This window comes from Eublepharis macularius, chromosome 4 (genome assembly GCF_028583425.1).
Source record: "Eublepharis macularius isolate TG4126 chromosome 4, MPM_Emac_v1.0, whole genome shotgun sequence".
NCBI classification, from domain to species: Eukaryota; Metazoa; Chordata; class Lepidosauria; order Squamata; family Eublepharidae; genus Eublepharis; species Eublepharis macularius.
The window spans coordinates 186,328,470-186,344,784 of NC_072793.1; the positions used below are offsets into that span (position 1 = coordinate 186,328,470).

The 16,315-nt window shown below is 48.8% G+C and overlaps 2 protein-coding genes across 2 annotated transcripts; one reads left to right on the forward strand and one right to left on the reverse strand.

Moving 5' to 3' along the window:
* The first annotated feature begins 265 nt into the window (after positions 1 to 265).
* LOC129328041 (rano class II histocompatibility antigen, A beta chain-like) lies at positions 266 to 13,663 on the forward strand. The gene is made up of 6 exons (XM_054976779.1): positions 266 to 362; positions 3,092 to 3,364; positions 4,923 to 5,204; positions 6,006 to 6,113; positions 13,132 to 13,396; positions 13,633 to 13,663. The coding sequence occupies exons 1-6, from the start codon at positions 266 to 268 to the stop codon at positions 13,661 to 13,663; spliced, it is 1,056 nt and encodes a 351-aa protein (XP_054832754.1).
* Positions 13,664 to 13,778: 115 nt separating this feature from the next.
* On the reverse strand, positions 13,779 to 16,019 carry LOC129328042 (SMH class II histocompatibility antigen, beta-1 chain-like). Its single transcript, XM_054976780.1, has 2 exons — positions 15,479 to 16,019; positions 13,779 to 13,828 (listed from the first exon to the last, which is right to left on the reverse strand). The coding sequence occupies exons 1-2, from the start codon at positions 16,017 to 16,019 to the stop codon at positions 13,779 to 13,781; spliced, it is 591 nt and encodes a 196-aa protein (XP_054832755.1).
* Positions 16,020 to 16,315: the final 296 nt, after the last annotated feature.

Sequence of the window (16,315 nt, forward strand, 5' to 3'; positions counted from 1 at the left end):
GGCCCGTCCAAACACACACAACACACACCCATTGTCTTTTGCTTTCTCTTAGTGCTCTGAGTAACAAGCCAATCTTACCTAAGGGGAAGCACCTAGTATCACTTTTGCCCAGAGACTGATGCTGCTGCCTCAGAATGAATTCTGATTGGTGCTCACCTGGGCCTCACCCATTCCTCAGGACTGAAGAGGCAAAATTTTCCCCCTGCAGCTGGGAACAGACAAAGTTTCCTTTGGGGGCAGTAAGTGGGTTTTCCTAGGGGCAGCCATGGAGCCAGGCCTGGTCCTGCCAGTGACTCTCCTCCTGATCGTGCATCTGGGTCCCTCCCTTGGCCATGGAACAGAAGGAAGATTTCAGCCCCCTGGTAAGCAGAGCTCCTGGGGGAATGAGTGGAGGATTGGTGGGGGCTTGGAGGCACACTCCCATTATTTTATATATATAATATAAAGCAGAGGGTCCTCTCCTCCATTTCATCCTCACAACAACCCTGAGAGGTAGGATAGGCCAATGGGAACCTAAAACAGCTTCCCTTGTTTCCTTCCACCATTGCTGGGCCTCAGAGTGGCTGCTTTTTTGCTCTACTTGCTGCTCTGCCACCTGTTCACACCCTGCAAAGAACAGAAGGAAAGGCAGCCCACTTGGTGTCTGGCTGCTGGGAAGGTCAGAATCAGGGGAGCCTCCCCCTTGGGTTGGAACCCACCCCCAGGGTCCCATTTAGCCCCACCCCACAGGCGAGTGCTTGTTAATATGGAAATCACCTGGGGGTTGGAGGAGCTCTTCCTCTCCAGGTAGTGGAGAGTTGAATGCAAGGGGAGGGGCCGTCCAGGCTGCCTCCACCCTTTCCAGGGGCCCTGTGTGGCTAGAGAAGGGGGGCGCCCTCAGATCCATGGGCCCCTCTCAAGCTTTGATGCACTTGCTCAGCCTGGGGGTTCTGGGTGCCACTGGCACAGATTCAACCTGAAGGACATCAGATGATCCTTTCTGGCACATCTGTAGAAATGCTTCTTTCTTTCTTTCTTTCTTTCTTTCTTTCTTTCTTTCTTTCTTTCTTTCTTTCTTTCTTTCTTTCTTTTTCTTCCCTTCCCTTCCCTTCCCTTCCCTTCCCTTCCCTTCCCTTCCCTTCCCTTCCCTTCCTAGTCTACCAGACTGGGTTTAAACATTTTAAAATAATGGAAGAGAAAGAGTATCAGCCATAACCTATAACCAAAAGAGTGATTGCAGAAGGGCTGTAATGTGCACTCTCTGCCTAACTCCCAACCGTGAATAAGCCAGGGCATTCTGTACTAACCGGAGTCCCCAAATAACTTTCAAGGACAGGCCCAGGTAAAGCGTGGTATAATAGTCTCTCCTCAATGTCTCCATGGCCTGGATCCACGTGGCCAGCCTGGTCTGCTCAAAGTAGGGAGCCATCCTCCGGGCAGAGCGAAGTTGGGAAAAAGTGTCTTTTGCAGCTGCATTAACTTGCTTCTCCAGCAATAATTCTGGGGGTCCAGTATAACCCCTAGGCTCTGAACAGGGGAGGGGATGACCAGCTGAACTCCATGGAAAGCAAGAAGAACGACGCCTTTCAAGAACTCAGGCTGTTTCTCCCAAGTGGATACACGTCTTTTCTGCATGGGACTTTTTTTATCAGTTCCGGCCCCACACGACATTGATTTCTCTCCAGACACATGGTCCAAATGCCCTAATCCAGTCTCCAAACTGCTTCCCAGACTTTTTTGGCCTTCTGCACAGAGAGAGGCTGCATCTGCAGCAAAATCAACCTTTCCCTTTTCAGCAGCTTTTCTCCCCAACCTCCTAATTCTGAGCACTGATCTCAGCCCCTCTAGCAATCAGGCAGGAGGGACGCGCCTCCCCTTTCGCTTATGAGACTTTTCAGCCTCTGGGCTTGTCGTGGGGCGCTCCCACACCCATTGTATGAATTCCAGACTCATCTTCAGTAAAATGTAATTTATTAGCTTAAGGAGTGTTGCAAAGCATAAAACATGCACAGGCAATAGACATAAAACAAGAAAACCTTACTGTTGCTTCATAAAGCCTGCCTAGTTAAAGACGAGAGAGCTTGTTACCTAAGCCCCTCTGCTTGGCATCCATCATTGGGGGTTAGGCTAGATGACCCTGGAGATCCCTTCCAGCCCTATGAGTCTATGATTGCTTATCCCACCCCTCCATTTAGAATGCAAGCCCTCTGCCATGCCTTGCTGGTCTGGCATAGGGACATGCCAAGGTGCTAAACCGCACGGAGCGCTCAGCTTCTCTCTGACATAGTTGGAATGGGGAAAAGATAGGATGTGTGCGCCACCCGGAAACTCAAGAGCCCATCAGGGCAGGGTGTCACTTAGCGCTTCCAGCTGGGCGAAAATCTAGGGGGTGCAGGCAGAGCCCCTCCCCGAACACTCTCCCGAGGTCCCGTCACAAGGAAACTGCTCTGCAGTTATCGGCAATCAGCCAAGCCAGCAGGTGTCTGAGCTAGGCCAGAATCCCCACAGCACTTACCGTTCTGAACCACGGGGCAGCCACCTTACCAGAACCTGGGCTTTGGACTGACGAGTTCCTTACAGGCACGTACCCTGCTGGGAACCATGTTTTTGCACCATGAAGCGGGGTGGGGTGGGGGGACTAAAAATCATATGAATTCACCAGCATCCATGCCTCAGGCACATGTTTTTGGGCTGTGGCTGGGCCATGTGTTTCTGGGTCTGTGTTTTTTATGGTTCTGTCTGTGGACCTGGTTGTGCTATGTGATCCCATGCTAGATTTGTGGGTGTTTTATTTTTTAAAAACACAATAGGATCCATTAGGATCTGTGTGGACCCATGCTTTCCTTCCTTCCTGGATTTCAATGCAAGGCGACCAGAGCCCAGGACTGTGCAACTCCGCAGCCCTCGGGCTCTCCCTGGGTCTGGACGGGGGCGGGGGGGGGGGGGTCCACGCAGGCTTGCAGCAGAATGGGGGGGGGGGAGGAGAGGCAGCCCGGAGCTCCCTGGACGGCGCTGCTCCCCGCGGCATCCCGAGGGGCGAACGGGCTGGGGACGCCTCCACCCTCTGCCCCGGAGGCCGCTTCACCGTCTCGCCCTCCGCTCCTCTCCGCAGCCGCCCACTTCCTGGCCCAGGCCAAGTGCGAGTGCCGCTTCGCGCACGGGGCGGCGGGCGAGCTGCGCTACCTGGAGAGGCACATCTACGACCGGCAGGAGTTCGTGCGCTTCGACAGCCGCCGGGGCAGGTACGAGGCCGTGGCGGAGCTGGGCGAGGACTGGGCTGCCTACTGGAACAGCCAGCCCGAGATCCTCCAGAACACGCGCGGCGCGGCGCAGCGCTTCTGCCGCCACAACCACGAGGCCTGGGCGCTGCTCATCGCCATGCAGGGTGAGCAGCGGGGCCCTGGGGTGGGGGTCCTCCCTCCCTCCCTCCCTCCCTCTGGCCCCTCTTGGGGGGGGGCGGTTCTGGCCAGGAGGGGCTTTGGGGAGGGGAGAGGATGCACCCGAAGTAGGAAAGTGGCTCCATGGGGGGCGAACCCCAGGAAAAGGCCAACTTCACCCCCCTCAACCCCGCGGAGAGCCCCCAATGGGCGAATGGACTCCCATGACACCCACTGCCTCCGGGGCCCTGACATGGGGGAGTTTCAGGAGGGGAAGGAAATGTTAGAGTTACTTAGTTTTGTATATAAGATGTTCATCCCCCTCCTAGAGGGGATCTTTCCTGACCTCTTCAGGTAGCTTTTTCAGGGGTGGCTCCTCACCTGCAAAATACCTCACGTCTTGAGGCTCGCCTGGAGACAGCTTTGCTTTCTTTGAGACTCCCGGCCAAAAACCTTCCCCTTCACCCATCATCTTTTGATTAAGGAGTTGAGCTGTTAAAAACATTCTATAGCCTTTTTTTAGTCTGAAATCATGAAAGTCCAATTAAGCTGATCAACAACTTTTTAAAAACATTCTGCAGCTCTTTATAAAATTAGCTGGACAATAAGCAAATGAGAAGTTTGTATCAGATATTTACCAAAAAGAGATCAAACTGTTTACATAAAACGACTACACGAAAGAAGCAGGGGAGGCAGGAAGAGAATTTCTCAGACTTTATGGATAAAATGCAAGAGACTTTGATGGCACCATCACAAACGATTGTTGCTCAAATTAAAGAGTCTCAAGAATGTACTCAAGAACAAATTGAACAAGCAGGAGAAAGTACCAATGATAAGATAAAAAAAAGACATTTCAACCCTAAAACAAGAATTTACAGCAAGATTAGCAGAGGTTCAAAAGAAAGTTCAACAAAACTCACAGGAGACGGATAAAGTCCAACATACAGATTTAGAATTATACCGAGAAGTTTTATTTCAGCAGTTGGAGCTAGCAAACCAAAAGACTGAAACTTTAGCGATTCATACTAGAATTTGTAATCTATGATTTAGATCTAGTCCAGATTTTGGCCAAACAAATCATGAAGAGAACTTTTGTAGGTTGCTACAAAACCATTTTAAGATTGGAGGAGACTTTCCAGATATTAATCAACTATACAGAATCTGCAACCAAGAATAGAAAGCCCCAAGACATACTAGTTAAATAAGAAAAGGAGGGACTTCATACTGAACAAAGAATCTCCGCTTGCGGGTCTGGGGACAGAAGTCTAGATTTTTCAAGACCTTCCATCAACTCTGTAAAGAAGGAGAAAGGATTTCAACTTCCTAAAACAACTTTTACAAAATAAAAATATTAAATATCTCTGGAAAATTCCATTTGCTCCCCAAGTGCTATTACTAATGGGAAGAAGATTCATATCAACGATTGAATAAGCCGAACGACTTTTTCAGGAATTGTTGACAGAAACATCCCTGATGATCTGCAAGAAAACCTCTCCCTCTTCTTCGTCTGTCTGGGATTTTCCAGTTCTCCTGAATCTCTGAAGTTTTCTTTTCCTCCCTGTCCAGGTCAGCCCACAGTGAAGATCTCCTTCACCAAGGCAGAGCCCCTGTCCCACCACAGCCTCCTGATATGCACTGCGACGGGCTATTATCCCTCAGAGATTAATTTCAAGTGGCTGAAGAACGGACAGGAGCAGACGGAGGGGTTGGGATACTCGGATGAGCTCCAGAACGGGGACTGGACCTTCATGAACCAGGTGATGCTGGAGACGGTGGCCGAGCGGGGAGATGTGTACACCTGCCAGGTGGAGCACAGCAGCCGGGAGGAGCCCATCACCGTGCAGTGGGGTGAGAAACTCGAGGTCTTCCCCCCTTCTCCCCTTTTTCCATTGAGACACAATTGCATAAAGTGGGTGGGAGTTCCAAGGACCTGTGTCAGCTTTGACCAGTTCAGAGTTTGAGTTGACCCAGGGAGGCTTATAGCTGGATGGTATGCAAATACCAGAACTTGTTCTGATTTAGCATAGAAATTCTTACATGTTTAGCAAGCAAGATGGAACCGACAAAGTTCAAGGTAGATTTCTGAGCTGTTCCTCATTCCGTGTGGCATATACTTGACGTTCAGCAGGGATTCCTGACCCAGATTTGTACATTCTGACATCATTCTGAAAACTGCTTGTGGCTCCTGCAAATGTAACTGTAAAATCCCTTTTCCTTTCTGTGAGATGCATAATTGTGAGGAAAAGTGCCTTATTGGGGGGGGGGGGGTCCCTGGAAGCCCCATAAAGCCCCTGGAGTCAGAGCCGCTTCAGGCCTGGAGGGGCTTCTCTTTACCCAGAGGCAACGTGGAGCCAGTCCAAAGAACTTCTTACTTTCTGGGAAGCATTGCTCTCTCTTGTCCCTCACCTCTGCCCGTTTCCACCCTCCATTGGAGCTACATCTGAACATCTTCCAGTTTTCCCAACTTAGAGCTTCACTTTGGGAGAGGAAACACAGAAAATGCCCCGGGAATGTAGACTGTCTCCCCACTCCCGAGGGGAGGGGTGCAAGATCCGAATGGGAATCCAGCCACACCAAGCTCAGGTAAGTCTCTGGATCCGTGGATGAACCCCCCTTTTGTCTCACACGAGGCTCCTTCTCTTTCCACAGAGCCACGGAGATTGGACTCTGCCAAGAGCAAAGTGTGGACGGGGGCCGTGGGAGGCCTGCTGGGGGCAATCTTTGTGGCTGTGGGACTCTACCTGAAGAAGAAAAAAGGTACTGATGTGAGGGGGGGAGGCTTAGTAGTGGAGTGAGGACTCTTGTGTGTGTGGGGGGGGATTCCAGCTGGATTTGGGGGGAGGCTCTTCCAGCATCCCTCTCTGGGAGAGAAGAAGTGCCAGGGCCGGGCAGGGGGTGGGCCGAGACCTCAGAAAGGACCTCTTGACCAATGCAAGCGGGCTACTGGTCGGGAGCAGCCCTTAACTCCCAGGCAGAGGGTGGCATAAAAGGGCCCAGGAGAAGGGGAGGGCCCAAGACTTGAAACACGAAGGCTGCCCCATCTGCCAGGAGAACTGGGGGCTTTTGCCAACGAGGCCAACAATGTGTCACATACTACAGACATCATTTTCCAGTTCTGAGGTTTTAATTACAGGGCTCTTGTCCTTTGGGGGCTGGGGGGCTGGGGGGTCAGAGTGGACAGCTCCGTGAGAGTGAACCAACCCTCCGCATGGGTGAAAAAGGCAAACTCTGTTCTGGGCATTATGAGGAAAGGGAATAGAATAAAGCAGCCAATATTGTAGTACCCCCATAATGGTGCGGCCGCCTTTGGGATATGTGCGCAGTTCTGGCCACCTGATCTCCAAAATGACACAGCAGAGCTGGAACAAAGATACAGGAGAGGGCATTCAAGGTGTTTATGGGGTAGAAGCACCTTTCCTGCGAGGAAAGAAGCGATCGGCATGTGGAATTCGCTGCCAGCGGGTGTAGAGATGGCCACAGGCACAGACTGCTTTAAATGGGGACTAGAAAGATTCGTGGAGGGGGGGGGGGGTCTATCAGTGGCCACGTGCTGTGGGGGCTGAAGGCAGCATCAAGGGAAGGCACCAGTCTCTGTGCCTTGTTTGTGGGCCCACCATAGCAACTCACTGGCCGCTGTGTGAGGGAGGAGGCGGCGCTGCACAGACCCCCCCCCCCCACGGGTTGGATCCAGCAGGGCTCTGCTGACCGTCTTATGGGGCCGAGCAGTACATAGCATGGGAAACCCAGAGAATTCAGCACCCCTTCAAGGGCTTTGATTGGGCCTTTCTCACTCTTTCTCCGCAGCACTTCCCACCGCACCTCCTGCAGGTAAATACTCTTTGTGTGTCTCTTCCGAAAATGTTTTTATCCTGCCTGGATAAGAACACAGGTTAAAAGGGTTGTACAAAGCCAGTAAGACTTTGCCCTGACTTTTATTGTTCCAAACGCTTCACAGACAGTATCTCTGTCATCCTTCCAACAGCCCCGAGAGGTAGGCCGGTCGTGGTAAGGTTCAAACCACCAACTTCCTCGTAGCCCCTGTGGCAGAGCCTGGAGGACTTCTCCCCTCATCACAGCCCAAGGGTGTGTGTAACTCACACGCCTTCCCCCATGACCTGCCTGCCTTTCTTAAAATAAGCAAGAGGGGTTTGATGAGAGAAGCGTGTTGGAAGCTGCTTGGAGTCCACATTGGGGAGAAAGGTGGAGTATGAAATAAATTATCTCCCAGGATGCAATGGGGCCCTTCCCCTGCCTAGCACAAGGGGGCTTAAGGTAACATTCCCTCTGCATTCTGTTGAGTCCCCCTTAACCACCTGTGAACGGAGAATAGTGAAACTCCGGCTTCACTCAAAACTGCTGGAGTTGATTAAACACCATTCAAAGTGCTTTGCTTATACTGGATTTCTTCTTTGCAGTGCCAGCCGATGGTGCTTTTACTTACATGCTAAGAAAACACTTTCCTCAAATGGAAGAGGCTGATAAAATGTCTGATTGGGTAGGGGGTGGATTGGAATAAGACTCCCCCGTTGTGCTTTTTTGCCTTGTGTCCTATTTTTCTTATACAGAATTTAATGACTTTTTCCCCTTTCCTAACAGGGCTCATCGATTAATCCCCTTCCAGCTCCAGATCTTAGATCCAGAAAATAATTTTTCCACAAAAAAGGTGTTTGTGTAGTTTTTTTTTTAATAAAATTTTATTTAAAAAGAAGAATACATCTAGCAATAGACATATACAAGATACAGAATACTAAACTACAAGAGAAATGTGTATTCAAAATTTGTGGTAAAACAGCTAACTTATGAAATGTTTCTCCTCTTCCTCTCCTTAATTATTTACACCTAAGATTTCATATCAATAATCTTTAATCAGTCGTCTATTTCATATTTTATTCTCAACTTTTTAAGGTCTCTATTTCCTAACTAGCCTGTTTCCATATTAACTGTTCTTAATTTTTCTTAACTTTGAGCTACATAATTTAAAAAAAATCCATTTTTTCTGGAATTCCAATGTTGTTCTGTTATGCACGTAAGAAGTTAATTTGACCCTCGATTGGGGGAGCTAGTTGCACTGTTCCGTTTTTGTGACATTTGACAAAAGTAACATTTGACGTATTTGTCAGAAGCTATGTTATCAAACCCCCTGTTGCACAGCAAAGACCACCAGTTGTCTCGGTAATGTGTTACATCTTGGACCTTTTCCCCAACCCGCATGCAGCTAGACGCGCGTTGCTCTGGTCCAGGGAGGTTGTTGCAGCCTGCAACCGGACAGGGTGAGTCTGCGAACAGATATTCTGCGTCTCTTCCTGCTACTCAAGCAGGCTGAATCTGTTTATTGAGCTAGAAATGAGATGATCAAGCGCACCAGCTATGTTGTTTGCAAATAAGTCCTTGGTTTTCAGTTGCTTCAGGGCTTGGAGGGAGGGAGAGCTGGAGTTTTCCCAGGCACAGCTGAACCTAGTCAATTTAAGGAGTGTTAAAAGGGGAGAGGCATTTTTTTGGCAAGCTTGGCGTGCGGTGTCTGCTTTCTCTCCTAAGCATCCAAACCACTCTGACAGAGCAAGAACTAAATTACTGTAGCTGTCCAGCTTGCAAAAATCTTGCAAGTATGTGCAAAAGACTTGGATTTCTATCTCGCTGTCCTTGTACTTAAGTTATCAAAAGACCAGGATTTTCAGGACTCCTTCAGACAGCAGGAGGTAATTATCCTTCCTGCTGCCACTTGCGGAAGAGAAAAGTAAAACTGTCCGCCTGGCCAGCTGTTCAAGTTAACAAATGCCTTAGCAAGGTCCTTAGGCACAAGGTTGCAGGTTCCAAGATAACAGTTCTCAAGCCAGGAAGGTTATTTAAAGATTGTTAAAAACCTTAAAACTTTAATATCATCAGAGCTCTTGAGCAGCCGTCTTCCTACCCTTTCCAGAAGCCAGGAGACTCTCCCATAATAAATTACAGCTTCTGGGTTTTACTCCTCAAGCTATTTTGGCCATGAATCGGGATCAGGTTAAGAGCCAAGCTACAAGTGACACCTTACACGGTTGGACACTTGTCAGCCTCCCTCAAGTTTTGATGGGAAATGTAGGCATCCTGGTCTTGCAGCTGTAATGGAGAGCCAAGCTGTAAAACCAGGACGCCTACATTTCCCATCAAAACTTGAGGTAAGCTGAAAAGTATCCAACCTGTGTAAGGCGTCACTTGTAGCTTGGCTGTAAGGCTGCGCTGAAACAAAGAGTATTTGATAGAGAGAAACAGGCTGACCTGGCGAGATACCCGACCTTTGTAGCTCCTGAGCAAATGAGCTTGCCTGGCTCCCCTGGGCTATCTTAACCCAGACTGATGATCATAAGATCAGGAGAGTTTTTACATTAGCTGGGCGCTCAGCGCTCCCCTCCACAATGCTAGCACAGAGAGTTTGTCAATGTGATGTAGGGGAGGTCAAAACCCCAGAGCACATGTTTTTAGATGCCCTTGGCACCAAATTCCACGTGCCAAATTAAACTTACTGCTTACAAAGGCATTGCCGGGCTGGTCACAATCAAACTGTATCAATTATCTGCTATCTCAGTCCCAGTCTATTCCCATTAATGTTGCCAAATTCCGCACTGCTTGCTACATCACTTGAAAAGACCGGTTAAATGCCCTCAATTTGGCTAAGGGATGAGACCTGTTTGCAAGCGCCACTTGGGTATTTTAACATGTTTGCACATATGTAGATATTCTGTATTTTCAGCTATTTATAGTTCGTTGTAACTTTTAATCAATATTACTATTGCATGTTGGTCTCTAGATGTATGTTATTCTGGCATGGTGCCATAATAGTAATAATAAATTTGGCTTTGACCCACATGCAGAAAGGAAATGATGTCTTGCCTAGAGGAGTTTCACAGATTTTTATTCTGACTAGTGCCCAAGTACAGAAGGCTGCCCATGTGTAATCATATATCTTTCTAGTGGTTGCTCGTCAGGCCTGAAACATTATGCCTGTGTTTTCTCTAGTTAGTCCCGGTCATTCTCGATCATTTTGTTCAGTCTCCCGGCCATCAACTGGATCCAGGGGAGGTCTGGATGACCAACAGGGCCCTGGATCAGTAGATCATGCCAGACCAGGAGCCTCCATGTTTTCATGATCGACATCCATATCAGTTTGGAAAACCAGGTTCTGCTTGGCCAGCACAGGGAGTGGGGGAAAGGCCAGGGATGGTGCAGGGCATCTATTCCTTCTGCCTCCTTCTCATTGAACCCTGGAAAGGAAAATGTAGAGGGGAGGAAGAGGAATGGAAAGGAGGGCGAGTGGCTGGATAGACAACAGCAGCCAATCACAATGGGCTGGCAGAGGGTAGGAGGTGGCGGAAGAGGGTGGAACACTGAAAGATGGGCTAAAGAGCGTGCATGTGGAAACAGCTGACTGGAAAACAGACTTTTTAAAGTCAGGGTATAAGTGCTCTCAGGAAAGCCATGGAAAGGCTGCATGAGAGTCAGTTTGGTGTAGTGGTTAAGAGCATGGGACTCTAATCTGGAGAGCCAGGTTTGATTCCCCACTCCTCCGCTTGAGGCCAGCTGGGTGTCCTTGGACTAGTCACGGCTCTCTGGAGCTCTCTCAGCCCCACCCACCTCACAGGGTGATTGTTGTGGGGTAATAATAACACTTTGTAAACTGGTCTGAGTGGACATTAAGTTGTCCTGAAGGGCGGTATATAAATCTATTATTATTATTATTATTATTATTATTATTATTATTATTATTATTATTATTATTATTATTATAGTGGCTGGAGTGACTACTCAAGATGGCAAAATTGGGTGCAGATGGTCACAAAAAATGCTGCAGTGTGGGAACTGAACCGGCAAAACTGGACCATGCAGAAGGGGTTCGGGTTTCAGGTTCCAGAAAGAGAGAGAGAGACAGGCAGGACAGATCCTGCATGGATTCAGCGGTCATCAGAGGCTCAGCATGCCTCAGTACCTTTGCTGGGGGGAGAATGGACTCCAGCCCCCCACAGGCCACATCCTCCTCTAGTTGTTTAACCTCTCGGCCTTGAGGGCCACCCCTTTCCTTCCTTCCTTCCTTCCTTCCTTCCTTCCTTCCTTCCTTCCTTCCTTCCTTCCTTCCTTCCTTCCTTCATTCACAGTAACATCACAGCACAGCCAGGTTCTGAGAGAACTAAATAGTGGATTAGGTGCCACTGATGCTTCTGCCCAGAGACTGATGCTGCTGCATTGCAGTGAATTATCATTGGCTGGCTTATTTTGTTTGTTTGTTTGATTGTTTATAGTCAGCCTTCCTTACTGAGATCCAAGGCAGATTACACTGCGCAAGCGAAATACCATATAATCAACAGCTAGGAAATTCACTGTGCAAAATTCAATAATGAACAACAGTTAGGACATTCAGTGAGCAGAAACAATAGGGTATGGTAGCAGAAAATTTGAAAACGAGCATAAAATTGAGAATAGAGATGAAATCTTTCTGAAACAATGCATAACTAATTTAATTGGCATGTTTAGCAACTTCCTAGTAGGTACATGTCTGCATCAGTAGACAGTATCCAACAGAGTAGCATATAGCCTCTGTCCCTACCAAGGCTTCTTCTTATAACACAGCCCTGTAATGTGGGTAAGGTAAAAGTAGTCCCCTGTGCAAGCACTGAGTCATTACTGACCCATGAGAGAACGTCGGTAGAAAAGGCTTTTTACTCAGATAGGAGGGCTGTATTGTAGGGAGGGGTCTCATATGCTTTGCTAAGGAGTTTGGGACCTTTTGACTTCACCACTATGTTGCCTTGCATATTATCTGTTGCTTTAAATATGTGCTCCTATGTGTTACCTGTGCTTCATGTCATCTAATGTCAGTCCTAGAATTATTTCCTTTTTCAGCATTTCTTCAGCTCCGTATTGGATCCTTGCCAATGCTATGTGTTTGTAAACTTGTATTTCTTTACCCTGTGTCATTGTTTCTGGAAATGTCCTGGTACTGATTGTGCTAATCTCACACTGTGTAATCCCCCTTGAGTTTCAGTGAGAAAGGCGGACTATGAATAAAATAAATAAAAAATATTCAAAATATTAAATCTTCCAGACCCTTCAACTGCTGACCTAAAAGTAGCAGTTCTCAAACAGCGGCACTTCAAAGGAAAATTACAAGACAAGATTGAGTTTATTTGCAAGTTTAGAACAATGAATCCTCCAGGTTTGATTCAAGACATGATTATTATTATTATTATTATTATTATTATTATTATTATTATTATTATTATTATTATTATTATTATTATTATTATTTTGCATTCCAGATAGTAATTTTCTGCTCTTTGCACTACAACATGTATTGTAGGCAGCTTCCTGAAACTCTTGATTTGCAACGCCCCTCCCACCCTCCACCTGGGTTATAAGGACTCTTTCCTTTTTCCACTCCTGGTATCTGATGAAGGGAGCTCTGGCTCTCGGAAGCTCACACCGTGCAAACCCCGTCGGTCTCTAAGGAGCTACTGGACCAGAATCTTGCTCACCTACAATGATATAACTTTCAATTCTCTTATGAAGGGCACTGAAAATGGGGGGCTCAGCCTGGGCTGCCAGCCTCCCTGCAGAGTCCTACTGGGCTAAGCTGGCTAGTTCTGGGGGAGTAACACAGGGCTGCTGCCCTCCCCAGCGTGGAGGCGGTGGGGGGGGGCAGGAGAAGCGCCGCCAAGAGCCCCCTAGAAGCCCCCGAGGGGCGCGCCTGGCCTGGGGACGGCTCTTCTTCGCCGCCTATTCTCACCGCCCCCCTCCCCGCTCTCCGCAGCCGCCCACGTCCTCGCCCAGTCGAAGGCCGAGTGCCGCTTCGCCAACGGGTCTTCGGGCGAGGTGCGCTACGTCTACCGGCAGCTCTACGACCGGCAGGGCTGCTGCTTCTTCGACAGCCGCCACGGGTTGTACGAGGCCGCTGTGCCGGGCCGAAGTCGAGCGCTTCAACCGCGACCCCCAGGAGCTGGAGCACCGGAGGGCTGGAGCGGAGCGCTTCTGCCGCCGCAACGACGGGGCGTGGGAGCAGATCCTCACCTGGAAAGGCGAGCGGGAGGGGGCGTGGAAAGGGGAGGGGGGCTGGAGGGAGGGCGAGAGCCCGGGGAGGGGCTTCCCAGCCCTCCATTCCGCTCAGGGGCTCTTGGCTGGGGGGGGGGGAGTTTGGGGGGGGGGGTTGGAACTTTCCTGACCTCTTCAGGCAGCTTTTCCAGGACTGGCCCCTCGCCTGCGGAACTCCTTGCCTCATGAGGCTCGCCCAGCCGCTTACCTTGCTTGCTTTCAGGCTTAAAGTGACTTTAACGATTTCAGACTAAAAGCAGGCTATAGAATGTTTTTAACAGCTCAGCTCCTTAATCAAAAGATGATGGGTGAAGGGGAAGGTTTTTGGCCGGGAGTCTCAAAGAAAGCAAAGCTGTCTCCAGGCGAGCCTCAAGAGGCGAGGTATTTTGCAGGCGAGGGGCCACCCCCGAAAAAGCTGCCTGAAGAGGTCAGGAAACGTCCCCTCTTGGAGGGGGACGAACATCCTTTTTTTAAAAAAAACAATTTTTATTGGTGAGTACATATTCAAAATCAAATACATACAAACAATCCCCTATCTAATTTACTCTAGCCCCCACCCTTTCCTCCCCCCCTCCTTGTCGACTTCCAACAGCTTTCCAACCCTTAACCCTTCTTATTACTCAATTAAGTTTCATTTAAATTCTTCTCTAACACATATATCATACCTCTTACTCTAAGCATATTCAAGTTCTTTTATATACCTATTATATTAAGTCCCCCAATGGGTCTATTTTACTCTTCCTTAGTTAAACTATATATTCTGGATATAATTTCCTCAAACATACTGCTATCTTAGATTATTCTTCTACAATACATATACCATAATATCTCTTACTCTAAGCATAATCAAGTTCCTTTGTATACCTACTATATTGTATTATATTATATCCACTAATATATCCATTTTACTCCTTCTTGATTAAACTATATATTCTAGATAAAATTTTCTTAAACATAATGCTAGCTTAGATTATAATAGTTAAATTTCCCCCTTCATGGTAAAGTCACTACTCTCTTCCATTTACAACAGCATATTTTAATAATTCTCAAACTGCCACAGTTCTCCTTTCACATCCCATTTTTTTTCTAAATATTGTTTCAATTTCCCCCAATCAGCAATATATTGTCCTGGATCGAGATCTTTAAGGTTTCTTGTCATTTTATCCATTTCTGCCATGTACAGCAATTTATAAATCCAATCTTCTATAGTTGGTATTTCTTGTACTTTCCATTTCTGCGCATACAAAAGTCTTGCCGCTGTAGTCATGTAAAATAACAATGTTTTGTGCTGCACTGGAACATCTTCCATTCCCATGTTTAGTAGCAGCAATTCTGGGTTTTTATTTATTTGGATTTGTAAAATCTCATTGATTACTTCAATTATATCTCCCCAGTATTGCTTAGCTACCTCGCAAGTCCACCACATATGATACAGTGATCCTTCATGCTTTTTACACTTCCAGCATTTGTCTGACATGTTGGTATTTCCTAGCACAATTTTCTTTGGTGTTAGATACCATCTATATATCATTTTGTATACATTCTCTTTGATATTTGTACATGTTGAAATCTTCAAGGTATTTTTCCACAGATGCTCCCAAGCTTCCATTGTTATTTCTTCATGAAAATTTATTGCCCACTTCACCATCTGGACTTTTACTGTTTCATCTTCAGTATGCCATTTTAAGAGTATTTTATAAATCTTGGAAATTTCTTTCTTACCTTCTTGTAGAATTACTTCCTCTAGTTCCGAATTTTCCGGAGTGGGACGAACATCCTATATACAGAACTAAGTAACTCTGACGTTTCCCTCGCCTCCTGAAACTCCCCCATGTCAGGGCCCCGGAGGCAGTGGGTGTCATGGGAGTCCATTCGCCCATTGGGGGCTCTCCGCGGGGTTGAGGGGGGTGAAGTTGGCCTTTTCCTGGGGTTCGCCCCCCATGGAGCCACTTTCCTACCTCGGGTGCATCCTCTCCCCTCCCCAAAGCCCCTCCTGGCCAGAACCGCCCCCCCCAAGAGGGGCCAGAGGGAGGGAGGGAGGACCCCCACCCCAGGGCCCTGCTGCTCACCCTGCATGGCGATGAGCAGCGCCCAGGCCTCGTGGTTGTGGCGGCAGAAGCGCTGCGCCGCGCCGCGCGTGTTCTGGAGGATCTCGGGCTGGCTGTTCCAGTAGGCAGCCCAGTCCTCGCCCAGCTCCGCCACGGCCTCGTACCTGCCGCGGCGGCTGTCGAAGCGCACGAACTCCTGCCGGTCGTAGATGTGCCTCTCCAGGTAGCGCAGCTCGCCCGCCGCCCCGTGCGCGAAGCGGCACTCGCACTTGGCCTGGGCCAGGAAGTGGGCGGCTGCGGAGAGGAGCGGAGGGCGAGACGGTGAAGCGGCCTCCGGGGCAGAGGGTGGAGGCGTCCCCAGCCCGTTCGCCCCTCGGGATGCCGCGGGGAGCAGCGCCGTCCAGGGAGCTCCGGGCTGCCTCTCCTCCCCCCCCCCATTCTGCTGCAAGCCTGCGTGGACCCCCCCCCCCCCCGAGACCCAGGGAGAGCCCGAGGGCTGCCGAGTTGCACAGTTCTGGGCTCTGGTCGCCGTGCATTGAAATCCAGGAAGGAAGGAAAGCATGGGTCCACACAGATCCTAATGGATCCTATTGTGTTTTTAAAAAATAAAACACCCACAAATCTAGCATGGGATCACATAGCACAACCAGGTCCACAGACAGAACCATAAAAAACACAGACCCAGAAACACATGGCCCAGCCACAGCGCAAAAACATGTGCCTGAGGCATGGATGCTGGTGAATTCATATGATTTTTAGTCCCCCCACCCCACCCCGCTTCATGGTGCAAAAACATGGTTCCCAGCAGGGTACGTGCCTGTAAGGAACTCGTCAGTCCAAAGCCCAGGTTCTGGTAAG